Here is a 15,406-nt window from a genome sequence, read left to right on the forward strand (position 1 = left end):
GCCGGCGCGGGACAGGAGGGACCCCGGGACAGCCCCTCCCTGCCGGCAGCAATGATCGGCGGCAGGGCTGGCGGGACGCCGCGCTGGCTCATTAGCCAGGGCGGTAATTGTGTCCCCCCCGTGTGGGGACACCGAGCAGCATCTCCCGGTGGCAGAGCCGAGCTCGTTAATGGCACATCCCCCACTCACAGCTGCTCACACCCCTGTGCCACATCCCCGGCACCCCCGGCGTGGGGGCACCGGCGCTGCCACAGCCCGGCCACGAGCCCCTGCCCTCACCCCTCGGGACTAAAGGTCAGCCCGCGTCTTAAAACCAGCGTTAGGATAATGTGACCGTGATTATATCCCGTATCCACCCCGTTCCAGAGGCTCCCACCCCTCGCCGCCGTGCCCGGCCCCTTCCCCGGCACAGAGATGCCACCACATTGTCATTCAGCATCAATCACAAACCACGTCGGGCTGTGCCAAATCCTGCCCCCCTCCCCCCGCCCTCCCCCGGGACCTCCCGACCCCCTCACTCGGGGGGGTTTTATCCATGAGAAAGGCCCATCCCGGAGAACAGGCAGAGCCCTGTGCCGGCAGCGCGGCCGCTGAATTCCGCCCGCGCCGCGTCCCCCCCGGGAACCTCCAGGGCTCTCGCGGAAGCGGAATTCAATCGGCACAAGCGATTAATTAATTAATGGCGAAGGGGCACAAGACCCGCTTCTTCTTCGGAAGCGGCTCCCGGGGCTGCTCAGCAAACCCCACACGCCGGCACCCGCCGCACAAAGGGCGCCGGCACCCCCTTCCTGCGGCCCGGAGCCCGCCGGGAGCGGGGGGTCTGGATCCCTGCCGGCGCCTCCTTTGGCACCGGCCCGTCCATCAGCTCCCGGATCAGTGGCCAAGCCCCCCCGGCGGGCGGCGGAGGGCCGGGCTGGCCGGCAGCCGGGAGCCGGTGGCGATGCCAGGCCGGCCCAGTGGCCCCGGCGCGTTCCTCGACAGCCAGCGCGGGGCCCGGGCCGCGATCCCGGGGGATGAAGCGCTGCCTCCCGCTTCCCCGTGGGGCTGGAGGGGCCGGGGGCGCTGGGCTGAGGGGGGAGGGAGTGCCGGGAGGTGGCACAGCTGGCCGAGCTGTCTGTCCCCCTGTCTGTCGCCCTGTCTGTCCCCCGGCGCGCAATTAGCCCGGGGGCAAATGAGGCTCCTGCGGTTTTTGACCCAATTTCTCCGGCGGCTCCCGGCGGGGGAAGGAGGGGAGGAGGGAGACGGAGCCCGTCACGAGTGTGCTGGTGTGTGTCACACGTGTGACTGAGCACGCTGGGGCACACACGTGTGAGCTGGTTGGCATGTGTGGGTATGTTCAGGCACACACATGTGTGCTCCCTGACATGTGTGTGCTCCCTGACATGTGTGTGCCCACTGAAACCTGTGTGCTGGTTGACATACGTGTGCAGGTTCGGGCACACATATGTGTGCTGGATGACACGTGTGTGCTCCCAGGCACGTGTGTGCTGGATGACACGTGTGTGCTCCCTGGCACGTGTGTGCTGGCTGACATGTATGTGCTCCCTGCAGGGACACAGGGATGAGCAGGATTGCTGGGCCGAGTAAGGGTTCTGGGATCTGCAGGGATGTGCAGGGATCTGCAGGTACAGGCAGGGATGTGCAGGGATGCAGGGATGTGCAGGGATGCAGGGATGTGGGATTCAGGGATGCAGAGATGTGCAGGAATTAAGGGATGCAGGGATATGCAGGGATGCAGGGATATGCAGGGATGCGGGATTCAGGGATGCAGGGATATGCAGGGATGCAGGGATGTGCAGGGATGTGGGATTCAGGGATGCAGGGATGTGCAGGGATGCAGGGATGCAGGGATATGCAGGGATATGCAGGGATGCAGGGATGTGCACGGTTGCAGGGATATGCAGGGATGCGGGATCCAGGCATCCCTCCCACCCCGCACTCCCTCCCTCCCTCTCGGTCTCTCCGCTGCCGGTCCCACCTACAGCGCTGCCCCGGAGGGTCCCCGCGCCCCCCGCCGGGTCCCCCCTGTACCGGGGGGGGGGGGGTCCCCCCGATCCCAAGGACACGCGGGGCCGGGACGGACGAGGCGAACACGGGGGGGTCCCGGGGCTGCCCCGCGGGGCGCGGGGGGGTCCCCGCAGCGGGGAGGGCGGAGCGGGGGGAGGGCAGGGGGGAGGTACCGGACACCGGGAACGGGGAAGCGGCTCCGCCTCTTCCTGCGGCGGGCGGTGAGTGCGGGGATGGCCCGGCGGGACGGGGGTGGGCGTGGGGGCGGCTCCGGGCGGGGGGACGGGGCTGCCGGGGGTCCCCATCGCTGTGCGGGTGTCCCCGGTGCTGTCTCGGGGTCCCCATCGCTGTCCGAGGGTCCCCGGTACGATCCAAGGGTCTCCATTCCTGCCGAGGTGTCCCCGGTGCTGCTTTGGCTGTCTCCAATGGAGCTCAGGGGTCCCCAGTGTTGCTCGGGGGTCCCCAATGCAATCCAAGGGTCTCCGTTCCCGCCCAGGGGTCCCCACCACTGCCAGAGTGTCCCCAATCCTGCCCAGGGGTCCCCAGTCCTGCCCAGGGGTCCCCAATGCTGCCCCGAGTGTCCCCAATCCTGCCCAGGGGTCCCCAATCCTGCCCAGGGGTCCCCAGTCCTGCCCAGGGGTCCCATGTCCCCTCCCCTCGGGGTCTCTCCCCAGGCCGCGATGCCGCTGCAGCCCCTGGTCTGTGCTGACACAACCACGCGGTGAGTGCTGATCCCTGCCGGGTGTCCCCAGGTCCCTGCGGGGTGTCCCTTGGTCCCTGCTGGGTGTCCCCTGATCCCTGCCGGGTGTCCCCTGATCCCTGATGGGTGTCCCCCAGTCCCTGCGGGGTGTCCCCCGGTCCCTGCCGGCTGTCCCCAGGTCCCTGCCGGGTGTCCCCTGATCCCTGCCGGGTGTCCCCTGATCCTGCTGGGTGTCCCCTGATCCCTGATGGGTGTCCCCTGATCCCTGTAGGGTGTCCCCTGATCCCTATTGGGTGTCCCCCGGTCCCTGTGGGGTGTCCCCTGATCCCTGCCGGGTGTCCCCAGGTCCCTGCCGGGTGTCCCCTGATCCCTACTGGGTGTCCCCTGATCCCTACTGGGTGTCCCCCAGTCCCTGCCGGGTGTCCCCTGCTGCCCCCAGGCCCCAGGAGGGTCTCATGCCCCCAGCCTGTCCCCCCCGTGTCCCTGCAGGGTGAGCTCGGTGCTGAACCGGGACGTGAAGCAGTTTGGGAAGCAGCACATGTTCGACGCCAGCGAGGAGACCTGCTGGAACTCGGACCAGGTTTGGGGGCAGGGGGATGGGGGAGCCACGGGGGTGGCCCAGGAGCCCCGCTCTGCCCCCTCTGTGACACCCCTGTGTCGTTCCTGCCCCAGGGCACGTGCCAGTGGGTCACCCTGGACTTCCCCCGCCCCGTCAAGGTCTCGCAGCTCCAGGTCCAGTTCCAGGGGGGATTCTCCAGCCGGCTGTGCACGCTGGAAGGTGGGGTTTGGGGGTACCTGGGCAGTCCCCTTGCCTCGGTTTACCCACACCTGGGTCCTGCAGGTGGGGAAGGGAAGGCCCAGAGGGATTTGTTGGCCGTTCCCAAAGCCCAGGAGGGGCTGAGGCCGCGGGCTGGAGCAGCTCCCGGGGTGGACAGCGAGGAGCTGGGGGGTCTCGGGGTGCTGGGAGGATTTTGGGACAACCACCGGGGGCTCCCCAGCACCTGAACCTCCCCCCTCATCCTCCACAGGCTGCAGAGCAGGTGAAGAGCTGGTGAAAATCTCTGAGCTGTACCCCCAGGACAGCCATGCCATGCAAATATCCTTTGCCACGTGTGGCCCCTCGAGGCTTTGGAGGGGCAGGGGGATGAGGGCACAGCTGGGAACCTGGTGGGGCTTTGCCACTGCCAGAGCTGCTCAGCAGAGCTGGAGCACCCTGGCTGTGAACCCCAGGGGTGCCCACCGGGAGCAGGTCTCCCACTATATTCCTGTTTTATTCCTGTTCTATTACTGTTTTATTCCTGTTCTATTCCTGTTTTATTCCTGTTCTATTCCTGTTTTATTCCTGTTCTACTCCTGGTTTATTCCTTCACGGGCCCTGCAGAGGTTCCAGGTGGAGGAGAAGGTGCTGGACAGGCTGAAGATCACCTTTGAGAACAGCACAGACTTCTTTGGCAGGATCGTGGTCTATCACCTGGGGGTGCTGGGGGAGAGGCTGTAGGACACTGGGGGGGCTGCCCCCACCCCTGGGGGGCTCTGAAAACCTGCTCCAGCTGCCCCCCAAGGAACCCCCATCCCCAGGGATGGCAGTGATGGAGGGACACTGCCAAGGGATCCCCGTGGGATCCTCTGGGTGGGACTCGGGTGTGCAACCAGATGAATAAAGGGTGTCCCTGCTCCCTCCTGGCTGCTCCTTGGGAAGTGGCCCCCCAGGACTGAGCCCTCGGGGGTTTGGCTTGAGCAGGAGGGAGGAGGAGTGTCCCCTCAGGAGTGTCCCCTCAGGAGTGTCCCCTCAGGAGTGTCTGTCACCTTTGCTGGCCGCCCCTGAACTCCTTGGGGTGGCTCCTCCTGCCCGGGATGGCAGCATGCCAGGGCTGTGCCACATTCCCACATCCCTGGCTGCCAGGGCAATGCTTCCTGCAGGATTTTCCTCCTTCCTATGCCCTGCTTCCCTGGCTGGGTGCAGGGGAGGCTTGGCAGGTTTATGGGAGGGGATACCAGGGTGTCGGGGCCAGTTCCCCCCCCTGTGCTTCCCCAGTAAGTGGGACTGGGAGGGAACAGGGGCTGTGACAGGCCAAGGCAATGCACAGGGCTCCACAGGGCTGCTTTAGGGTTTAATTCCAAAAATGTGATCCTGGAATACACAGAGCAGCTGAGCCTGGGATGGGGCAGAAACGCAGCTGCCCTGAGGAATGAATGTCCCTGGGTGTGAGCACCGGGGCTGTGCCACCCCTGGGAGAGCTGTGGATCCATGGAGGGCAGGGGTTCCTGGGTTCCTCCGTGTGCCCCTTGCCTGCAGCATCGTGCCATGGCCCGTTTCCTGGTCCCAGAGCAGAGCTGGGGCTGCAGCCCCGTGTCACTCCAGCCCCGTGTCACTCCAGCCCCTTGTTCTGGAACAGCTTCAGGATGTGGTTCTCGATGACCTGTTGGACTAAGGGAGGGAGAGAGGTGGCACCTGGGGAAGCCAAGCCTGTGAGGAGACACTGCTGCTGTGGGAAGGAGCTGGTCACCCTTGTGCTCCTGTTTCCTGATGGAAAACCCCCTTCTCCAGGGGCCTGTCCCCCCCTCCCCAGTCCCAGCCCCATCCTCAGGGTTGGGAAGCGAAGCCCAAGGAGGATCCGATTTCCCTGGATTGATGTCTCTGCGTGGCAGGGCTGCAGGGGGAGGTCAAAGCAAGCCCCAGGCAGCGCTGGAAGCTGGGAATCACCTGGAGGTTTTCCAGGGAGGGAAGGGGAAGGGACACCTGCCTTTCTTGTGGCCCAGGGCCACGGCCAGATCCATGGGGGTGTAGCCGGAATCCGCCTCCTCCGTCAGGTCAGCGCCGTGAGCTGCAGAGCAGGGCAGGGGGGGTGAGGGGACCCCCAAAAGCTGCCCCTGCACCCCCCCCAGGGGCGTGTCCCTCTCTTCCCGAGGCGGGGGAGCAGCAGTTCCAGGCTCAGGGGTTCCCCTTACCCAGCAGGGCCTCCACACACTTGACGTGGTTCCCGCGCACGGCGTAGAGCAGGGGGGTGCCACCGTTCTGGGGACAGGGGGACAGGGACGGTCACTGCCAGGCTCCCACAGCTCCTGCTCCTCCCAGACAGGGAGGCCCCGACCTCCTGGGATCCCCCTTCCACCCCCTGCCAACCTCCAGGCTGGGATCCCCCTCCTGCCCTTCTTCCCAGCTTCCCAGGCTGGGACCCTCCGGGATCCCTCTTACACCTTCCCCCAGTTCTGGGTTGGGAACCACTGGGATCCCCCTCTCACCCTCTCCCACCTCCAGCTGGGACCCACTGGGATTGCCCTTCTGCCCTCTCCCAGCTCCAGGTTGGGATCCTCCTTCTACCCTCTCCCAGCTCTGGGTGGGATCCCCCTTCCACCCTCTCCCACTGCAATCCCCTTTCCATCCTCTCCCAGCTCCAGGCTGGGATTCACAGGGATCCCCCTTCCACCCTCTCCCAGCTCCCTGCTGCTCTTCCCTCCCAGAGCAGCTCCCTGCAGGTTTTATTCTTCCCCGTGTGACACAATAACTTTCAAAATGAGTCACTGTTAAAAACCACCCCAACCTCTGCTCGTGGGGGGTTTCCTCCTGGAAAAAAAAACCCATTTAAAACAATTATCCCGATTAATTTATGGGAACAACCACAGGAGCAAGGCTGGGAGCCTGGGAAGCACCAGCCTGGAAGGATGGGAAACAAGCTTTGTGGAGGCCTGTCCTGGTGGCCCTGGTGGCCCTGGTGGCCTTGGTGGCCCTGGTGGCACTCACCCAGTCGTAGATGTTGATGTCCACGTTCCTCTCCAGCAGCAGGGTGACAATGTCCGTGTATCCCCCCATGCTGGCCAGGGACAGGGCACTCTCCCTCTCCTTGGCCAGGGCGTGGGGATCAGCCCCCTGGGAATGACACCAGGGTTGGTCCTGGCAGGTGGCAGAGCCCTGGGACACCCTGGGGGGCTCATCCCGGAGCCAGGTCCCCACAGGGCACGGGGTTCACACCTTCCCAGCCAACCAAAAACCCCTCCTGGCCAAAATCCTTGCTGGGCGTGTTTTAATCGTCACCAAGCATCTCATGTGAGGCCTAAAAAGCCCATCTCCAGTGTCCTGATGGATCTTTTGCACTGATTCCCATGGAAAACCTCCCTGTCCTCCAAGCCCTGCCAGCCCCGGGCCCCTCCTGGCCTTCATCTGGGGACGCATCACCTCATTTAAGGGGGTTCTGTTTGTCCCTCTGTCCTGCTGCTGACTCAGGAGCAGAGCTTGGTCGGTGCTTCCCAGAGCTGTGGGTGCTTCCCAGCCCTTGGATCCACAGGGATGTGGGAGCAGCCCCTTCCAGAGGGCGGGATGTGATCCCTGCTCCTTCCACCACACCTCACCGAGCACATTTGCTGGCAGATCAGAGGGCCCCAGTGATAAACCCGATCCCAAATGAGCAGTGAGCAGAGATTTAAATACAGATTGGAGGGCCCCGGTGATAAACCCGATCCCAAATGAGCAGTGAGCAGAGATTTAATTACAAACAGCCCCTCCTGGCTGGGGGATGAGGCTCTGAGTGCTCCTGGCCGAGCTCACGGCCCGAGGGGCACCCGGCAGCTCCTGCTGGATGCCGAGGGAAAGCCTGGCTGAGGAGGCACCAGGACGGTGCTGGACAGTTTGGGAGCCACTGGGATTGGGGGTGGGAAGCTCCCTGTTATCCAGGGGCTGCCTGGATGAGGCCTTACCCACTCCAGCAGGTGCCGGACCGTCTCGATCTCCCCGAAGGCGGCGGCCCAGATGAGGGGGGTGAAGCCTCTCTCGTCGGGTTTGTTCACCAGGTTCTCACCTGCACAGACACGGGGGGACACTGGTGGGAAGGGCAAAGCCCCCTCTGCTCCCTGTCCTGCCAGCAAACCCAGCAGAACCTCCTCAGCTGGCTGGAGTGGAGGATCCTCCAGGTCTTTTCCCACCTTAACGATCCTGTGGCTGGATGAAAACCGAGCTGGGGGTTTGGGAGCCACCAGCCAGGACCTGGGCTGAGAGAGGGAGCCACGTACCTTTCCGAAGGTGCTCCTTCAGCTGGATGAGCTCCCCTTGGGCAGCAAGTTGGTGGATGGACAGTGCTGGGGGAGAGAGGAAGGATTCACCCCCCGGGACAAAACCCTTCCCCAGCTGCAGGTGGGTCCGTGGCCCCAAAAATCCCTCCCTCCTGCCACTCAGTGGTGTGAAGAGCACGACACAGAGGGTCCCCCCCGTGCCCTGCTGTCCCTCTGTCCCCTCCACACCCCCTCTGTGACCCTCTGCCTGGTGGCACTCACTGTCCAGCGTGGCTGGCAGGGCTGAGACCTCGTTGCCTCGTTGCCTGTTGGTCAGAGTGTTCGAGTGCTTCAGGGGGAAACCTGGTCCAGGGAGAGGAGAGAGGGTTCATTCTCTATTTATTTATTCTCTACTCATTTAGCTTTTATTCTCTATTTTTTTATTCTCTACTCATTTAGCTTTTATTCTCTATTTTTTTTATTCTCTACTCATTTAGCTTTTATTCTCTATTTTTTTATTCTCTACTCATTTACCTTTTATTCTCTATTTATTTATTCTCTATTCATTTAGCTTTTATTCTCTTTTTTTTATTCTCTACTCATTTAGGTTTTATTCTCTATTTTTTTTATTCTCCACTCATTCAGGTTTCATCCTCTGCATTTATTCCCCGTGCACAGGGAGGAGCTGCTTCCTGAGAGCTCAGGCCTCATCCGAAGCTGTTCCCTGGCAAAAACCGAGTCCTGCAAAACCAGGGATCAACCCCTTGCAAGTAAAAACTCTGGAGAATGAGGTTTGACAGAGACCAAGAGCTGAGCAGGGAGACAAACCAGCCCCAGGGAGATAAACCAGCCCCAAGAGCTGCCTGAGGAGGGACAGGATCCATCCAGGGGGGAAGCAGGGACCTGGAATTAAGGGCATAAATGCACATGTGCACTCAGGTCCATCCTCCTGTTTCCTGCCCTTGGGAGGCTCCACTCGGAAATCCCAGCGTGTCTTCGAGCAGTTTTTAATCAGGGAAAGCCCGTGGAAGGGCTTTCCCAGCTCCAGTTCCACTGCGTGGAGCTGCAGCGACCTCTCACTGCTGGCAGGAGGCAGCGCCAAGGGCTGGGGCTGGGAATGGCTTTGGGAGGGCCTGGAGCCGGGAATGGCTTTGGGAGGGCCCGGCAGCAGTCAGGGACTGTTCTCCAGCAGATCTGCCGGGCTGGGAGCACCCGGGGAGCTCCCTCTGGCTCTGCAACACTCACCGTCCAGGGCGGGCAGGTCGGCGCTGCTCTGGGCGTCCAGAGAGGGGTTCCTGGGGGTCTCAGCTCCACCTGCAAACCAGGGCGGCTCTCAGGGACCCTGGGGGACCCCACACCCCACGTGTCTGAGCCCAGGGGGGGCTCCAGGACAGCTGGGAGTGGGACAGGATTGCTGGGGTGCCCTGTGCATGGCCAGGATTTCTGGGGTGCCCTGTGCAGGGTCAGGGGTTGTTGGGGTGTGCTGTGTAGGGCCAGGGTTCTCTGGGGTGCCCTGTGCAGGCACAGGGAATTGTTGGGGTGTCCTGTGCAGAGCCTGGATTTTTGGGGTGCCCTGTGCAGGGTCAGGATTGTTGGGGTGTCCTGTGCAGGGTCAGGATTGTTGGGGTGTCCTGTGCAGAGCCTGGATTTTTGGGGTGCCCTGTGCAGAGCCTGGATTTTTGGGGTGCCCTGTGCAGGGCTAGGATTGTTGGGGTGCCCTGTGCAGAGCCTGGATTGTTGGGGTGTCCTGTGCAGGGACAGGATTGTTGGGGTGCCCTGTGCAGAGCCTGGATTTTTGGGGTGCCCTGTGCAGGGCTAGGAGGATTGTTGGGGTGCCCTGTTCCCGCACAGGGGTTGGACTGATGAGCCTGATGCATCCCTTCCCACTCAGGACACTCCACGATTCCCAGCCCGGCAGGGACCCCCCTGTGCCCACCCCAGGGCAGAGGGCACTTTGATCCCCTGAACCCCGATTTACAGTGGGGGGCAGGATCCCGGATCCACGCATCCTCCATCCCAGACTCACCATCCCCTCCGTCCCCCGCATCCCTGCTCTCCTCCAGCTCCTCCTCCTCCTCCTCCTCCTCCTCCTCCTCGTTTTCATCCCGTTCCCCCCCAATTCTCGCCCTTTTCCTTGGCGTCCCCGTGGCTCGGGGTGGGGGGTCTCGGGGGGGGTCTCCGCGACCCCCACCAGCTTCTCCTTCACCTTCGGGAGGGGGGGGACACCTGCAAGAAAGTGTTGGGAAGAGGGGGAAAAGCGGGGGAAAAGCGGGGGAAAAGAGTGGAAATGTGGGACACACAACCCCCCCCCCCAGCACCAAGTCCTTGCGACCCCCAACCCGCGGCACAATTTGGGGGTCCCCCCCTTACCCTCCCCCCCCAAATCCCAGCGCCCACCGGAGCTCAGGGAAGGGGGACCCCCACCCCCCCTCCCCAATATTCCTCCCCAGCCCCTCACCGCGGTCTCCGCTCCCTGTTCCCGGGAAGGCTCCGGGGGGGCGGATTTTGGGGGGTTTCGGGGGGTCCCGTCCCGGCTCCACCCGCCCGCTGACGATGGGGGAGGGAACGCGGCCTTAAAGCGACAGGGATGGCGGGGACGGGGTGGCGGAGGGGCGGCGAGACCCTCCCCCGGCCTTGGGGACACGTGGGGGACATCTTGGGGACACTCCCCCCCTTTATCTCTTTATCCCTTATTCAGCCCCCAGCCCCCAGCCCACGGGAATGGGAGTATCCAAAAACCCACAGCGCCACGGGGGGCTCTGAGGGGACACGGGGGGAGCCCAGGGGGGTCCCCAGGGTGTCGCAGCCCCGGGGAGGAGGGGGATGGCGGGGGGGGGGGGTGTGACACCCCACACACACCCCAGACCCCCATCTCCCCTCCGCGCTGGCTCGGGGCAGCGGGAGCGCCCCGGCCCGACCCGGGGGCGGCCAAACCGGGCAACTCCGAGGCCGCCTCGCGATGTGACCCTGGAGGGGCTGGTTTGGGGACACTGAGCCCGGGGGGCGCCCGGTTTTGGGGAAGGGGGGACCCCCCACACACCTCAAGGGCTGAGCGGAACGGTGTCTCCGCGGCCGTGTTTCCACCCGACGCTGTTTTCGCCGCCGGGGCGCGGCGGGGGCGGTTTCGGGGGCGCGCCGGCGGAAGCGGAAGTGGCGGCGGGCGGCGATGGAGGAGCCCGAGATGCAGCTGAAGGTGAAGAAAGGTGGGAACGGGTTTGGATGTCTCCAGGAGGGGTTGGATGTCTCCAGGAGGGGTTGGGATATCCCCATGAGGGGTTGGGATGTCTCCAGGAGGGGTTGGGATATCCCCAGGAGGGATTGGGATACCTCCAGGAGGGGTTGGGATATCCCCAGGTGGGGTTGGGATGTCTCTAGGTGGGGTTGGGATGTCTCCAGAAGGGGTTGGGATGTCTCCAGAGAGGAGGCTCCACACCCTCCCTGGGCAGCTGTTCGAGGCTCTGCCACTTCCATGGAAAGAAGTTCTTCCTCATGTCGAGGTGGGACTTGTTGTGGTTTGGTTTCTGGCCGTTATCCCTCTTCCTGTTGCTGGGGACCACTGGAAAAAGTCCAGCACCGCCCTCTGGACACCCCTTGGAGATGTTTATGGATCTCTGGGATCCCCTCTCCGCCACATCAACGTTAAACCCACGGAGTTAACGTTAAAAAAGTGGGGCTTTGCTCTGATCTCTCACTCGCTGTGTCAGGACCGAGGCCAGGGGACCCTTCCCAAGGCCCTGGAGCTCCTGATTTTCCCTGATCCCACGTTTCCCTGCAGTCACAGACAAGTTCACGGAGAGCCTGTACGTGCTGGCCAACGAGCCCTCGGTGGCCCTGTTCCGGCTGCAGGAGCACGTCCGCAGGTCCCTCCCCGAGCTCGCCCAGCACAAGGTCAGTTCCTCCCCAGAATCCCACCCAACCCTGCCCTCTGTCCTTGGGAAGCCATTCCCCCTTTCCTGGCACTCCAGGGTTCTCCTGGAGCCCCTTTTAGGCCCTGGAAGGGGCTCTGAGGTTTCCCTGGAGGTTCTCTGCTCCAGCCTGGCCTTGGGCACTTCCAGGGCTGGGGCAGCCACAGCTTCTCTGGGAATTCCATCCCAGCCCCTCCCCACCCTGCCAGGGAGGAATTCCTTCCCAATATCCCATCCAACCCTCCCTCTGGCAGTGGGAAGCCATTCCCCATTATCCTGTCATTCCATCCCTTTTCCAAAGTCCCTCTCCATGTTCCTTGTCAGCTCCTCCAGGTCCTGGAAGGCCACAATCAGGTCACCCCAAAGCTTCTCTCCTCCAGGCTGGACAATCCCAGCTCTCCCAGCTTTTCCTCACAGCAGAGCTGCTCCATCCCTGAATCATCTAAATCCCTCCCTGTTTTCATGGGAGAACAGGAAGGAGGGAGGGAATCCCCCTGGAACAGGAAAAGGGAACGTTGCCATCTTATCCACACACCTGAGGCCAAAAACTTGGGATTCCCAACCACGACCCTGCAGCTGGAGGGGAAGCAAAACAAGCCCTGCAGGGAGAGGTTTTTCCTTCCCACATAAATTGAGGAGCAGGGGGAGAGGAGGGGAGGGAGAACCACGGGATAATGAACTGCCCATCCCATCTTTCCTCCGGAGCACTTCAGTGCCAGCCCTGCTCTGCCAGCCAGGGTTCATTAGGAATGATGCCTCTGGAATGGCTCCCTGCCTCCTGTCCGTGCTGATGCACTGTCAGGGCCCCTTCTTCACCTGGGCTTTAAATGCCCTGCTTCCCAAATTTCCCCGGATTGGGACACTGGAGTATCCAATGGTTTATGAAGTGCCGCTGAGGGAGGGCTCTGGAGGTGGGGATGAGGCACATTCCAAGGGGATTGGCTTGGGATCTCATCCCTCAGCTGGCACTTGCTTCCTTTCTGTGAGAATGGTCCCAGTTTTCAGGGAATGTGCCCTGGGCAGAGGGAAATGGAGGGAATTGTTTCCATCCCTGCCCAGGAGCAGGGGGAGGAGCTGCAGGACAATCCCTGGCCCTGGAGCAGCTCCCAGGCCTGTTCCCAGTGGATTGGCACAGAAGGACCCCCTCCTGCAGAGAGCCCCTGGCATGCAGGGGCTTGTTCCTTTTGTATCCCGGGCTCTGGGCTCCACATTCCAGGCTTTGAGCAGCAAGGAAGGGATTTGGATGAAGTCCAAGCTCCTTCCCGACCTCCTGCACTCAGGAGAGGCCTCTGGATTCCCTCTGGATTCCCTCTGGTGCTATTCCAGCAGGAGGGCCTGGGGAAGGAGCTCCCCTGAGAACACCCTCTGGAGCACCCAGGAACTCCTCCAGGACTTTGGGAATCGTTATCCCTGGAGCTGCACCCCCCAGTTCAGCCCTCATTCCCAGATTTCTTTGGTTTTCCCCTTGTTTGGGAGCTGTGGGGGTGCAATTCCATCCCGGGCCGGGCCTGGCCGGGCGCAGAGCCGAGTTTGTGGGAGGCTTACAGGGCTCATTCCAGCTGGGAAAGGAAGGAGATGGTGCAGATTCCTGCTTGGGATCAGCCTCTGGAGCTTGGGAGCATTCATGGGACATTCATGGCTGGGAAAAACATTGGAGTGGCAAATCTTGAGAAACCTGATGAAACCTGAACTTGGAGCGCTGGGAAAGCTTTTCCCTCTTTATTTTTTTTTTTTGGGAAGGACTAAGGGCTGAATTCCACAGGAGTTGGGATCCCAAACACCCTGTGGGTGGGTGCTGCTCCAAACACTGGGAGTTGGGCTCAGTGCTCAGCTCACCCCCTGCCCCAGGGTGACTCCCAGCTGGCCAAAACACCTCCAAACCCAGGGAATTTCGGCCGGAATATCCGAATTCCTGCGGCGGCCCTTCCAGAAACACCCTCCATAAACCCTGATTTCAGAGAGCCCCCTTCCCAGTGGGAAGCAGCCCTTTTTGGGAGGGGCTGGCAGGGCTGTGGGCAGTGCCTTCCTGACCCTGGGCAGTGCCTTCCTGACCCTGCCATCCCCCTTTTCCAGTCGGACATGCAGAGCTGGGAGGAGCAGAGCCAGGGAGCCATTTACACCGTGGAATACGCCTGCAGGTACCTGTGCTCGCCCCTGCAGCCCTGGGAGGGGGGAAACCAAAAGCAGGAGCCACCCCCAGGGAGCCAGGATGAGCAGGAGGGGGGGGGTGGGCTGGGAAATGTCGGGAACTGTCAGGAATTCCGGGGCTCTGAGCTCTTCCCACCTCTCCGCGAATCCGGAGCTAAAACTGAGATCCCCTCTCAACAATCCTCTCCCTCAGGGAGGGGGGGACTGTGGGACTTGAAACCCTCGGGAATGCCAGTTCCCTGTGCCTCCATCCCCCTTTTTTCCCCCCCCTCTCCCAGTGCCATCAAGAACATGACTGACAGCACCGTGTACTTCAAGAGCATCGACAGCCTCCTCAGGCACGCCATCGCCACCAAGGAGCAGCTCCACGCCGCCCAGGGCAAGAGGTAGCCATGGAAAAGGGCACTCCAGAGCCTGCAGCAGCCCTTGGGGACCTAAAGATTTTAGGGAGAAGGCTCCAGAGCAGTTACCTCGGCGGTGGGATTGCAAATAACCCTGGGAGAGAGTTGATTTCCCCCCTCGGGAGAGGGAGGTTTGGGTGTGGGATGTGGGGAGTCTTTGCTGCCCCGAGGGTGTTTGGAGGGAGGTGGTGCTGCAAGGGGTGGGGAGAGGCTGGTTTGGGGTGGTTTTCTGTCTTTTTTTGGGGGCAGAATCCCTCAGAAATAAGTGGCAGCAGGAGGATGATGCATTTCTGTGTTTGCAGTTGAGCTCCAGCTACTGAAATATCCTGTGACAGATTGTCTGACTCTGGTGTGTTTGTCTCTCCTGAGAACAGGGTTGGCACTGCAGTAGGAGGGAGAAAATTCCCAAATCCCTGACAAACCACCCCAGCAAACAGAGCCCCCTCTGCCCCTGCAGAGAGGCCACGAGATTCCTGGTTCAGGATCCACCTCTTCCCAGCTCCTGCCCGGCAGGGTCACACCCTGGGCCTCCCAGAGCCTTTTTATTTGGTTTTTGGGGGGCTGTGGGTGCAGAGGTGGCTCTGACACCCCCCAGGGGCTGGTGTGGCAAAGGTGTCCTTGTCCCAGCTGCTCCCCTGCAAACACCAGGAGGGTTTTACTGGAGAGGAGCCCTGATTTTTCACGTTTCAGGGCAGCTGGACGTGACTCTCCCTCCCTTCTTTTTGCAGCACTGTTGCCCCCCAAGCCAAGAATCCTCCAGCCAGCTCCTGATTTCCTCCAGACCATCCTGTGCTGCCTTTCCCAGCCCAGCTCTGCTCTCCAGCCTCGGGAAGGAGCGAGGAACAACCTGCCCAACCTGTGGGGCTGCCCAGGTAGAGAGTCCAGAAGGTTCTGGGCCTTCCCTGAGTGGGAAAATCCTGCCTTTGGGAGGTGCTCTCGTGTCCCTTTCCACAGCACCTGCCCCAGGGAGAGGGGCTGGTTGGGTTTGTCCTTTCCAGTTCTTCCTCTGCCTCTTGGTCACAGAAATGTCTCAGAAGAAAAAAAGCCAAAAAAAACCCCCCAACAAACAAACAAACAAACAACAAAAGAAAACCCCAAACCAGGCCTTGCTTTCAGTGTTTTGGAGGTGGTTGTGGAAGGGCTGGAATGTGGGCACGCTCCAGCTCTGTCCAGCAGGAATTCTGCAAGGAGAGCTTTTCCTGTCTGTGTGCCAGGGGGTTGCTGGGTTCGGTTTTAACGAGAACAATAATAAAAAGAAGAGG

At 62.0% G+C, this 15,406-nt stretch overlaps 3 protein-coding genes across 5 annotated transcripts; 2 read left to right on the forward strand and 1 right to left on the reverse strand.

The window, feature by feature from the left end:
• Positions 1 to 2,177: 2,177 nt before the first annotated feature.
• NR2C2AP (nuclear receptor 2C2 associated protein) lies at positions 2,178 to 4,383 on the forward strand. Of its 3 annotated transcripts, none has more exons than XM_051769351.1 (6): positions 2,178 to 2,228; positions 2,682 to 2,728; positions 3,197 to 3,287; positions 3,380 to 3,485; positions 3,736 to 3,803; positions 4,089 to 4,383. In XM_051769351.1, the coding sequence occupies exons 2-6, from the start codon at positions 2,688 to 2,690 to the stop codon at positions 4,203 to 4,205; spliced, it is 423 nt and encodes a 140-aa protein (XP_051625311.1). In that variant the 5' UTR covers positions 2,178 to 2,228; positions 2,682 to 2,687; the 3' UTR covers positions 4,206 to 4,383. The 3 variants fall into 3 exon arrangements, with proteins under 3 accessions (XP_051625311.1, XP_051625312.1, XP_051625310.1); XM_051769352.1 differs by lacking the exon at positions 2,178 to 2,228 and adding an exon at positions 2,239 to 2,259; XM_051769350.1 differs by lacking the exon at positions 2,178 to 2,228 and having other exon boundaries at positions 2,390 to 2,728.
• Positions 4,384 to 4,805: 422 nt separating this feature from the next.
• Positions 4,806 to 10,360, reverse strand: RFXANK (regulatory factor X associated ankyrin containing protein). The gene is made up of 10 exons (XM_051769349.1): positions 10,149 to 10,360; positions 9,717 to 9,916; positions 8,936 to 9,004; positions 7,973 to 8,053; positions 7,712 to 7,777; positions 7,400 to 7,500; positions 6,450 to 6,575; positions 5,657 to 5,723; positions 5,452 to 5,532; positions 4,806 to 5,135 (listed from the first exon to the last, which is right to left on the reverse strand). The coding sequence occupies exons 1-10, from the start codon at positions 10,343 to 10,345 to the stop codon at positions 5,077 to 5,079; spliced, it is 1,047 nt and encodes a 348-aa protein (XP_051625309.1). The 5' UTR covers positions 10,346 to 10,360; the 3' UTR covers positions 4,806 to 5,076.
• A 444-nt stretch (positions 10,361 to 10,804) lies between these two features.
• On the forward strand, positions 10,805 to 15,223 carry BORCS8 (BLOC-1 related complex subunit 8). Its single transcript, XM_051769353.1, has 5 exons — positions 10,805 to 10,893; positions 11,466 to 11,578; positions 13,669 to 13,733; positions 14,022 to 14,129; positions 14,873 to 15,223. Exons 1-5 carry the CDS (start codon positions 10,857 to 10,859, stop codon positions 14,913 to 14,915), a joined length of 366 nt encoding a protein of 121 aa, XP_051625313.1. The 5' UTR covers positions 10,805 to 10,856; the 3' UTR covers positions 14,916 to 15,223.
• Positions 15,224 to 15,406: the final 183 nt, after the last annotated feature.

This window comes from Manacus candei, unplaced genomic scaffold (genome assembly GCF_025592945.1).
Source record: "Manacus candei isolate 608988 ecotype Guabito, Panama unplaced genomic scaffold, ASM2559294v1 h1tg000106l, whole genome shotgun sequence".
Taxonomy (NCBI): domain Eukaryota; kingdom Metazoa; phylum Chordata; class Aves; order Passeriformes; family Pipridae; genus Manacus; species Manacus candei.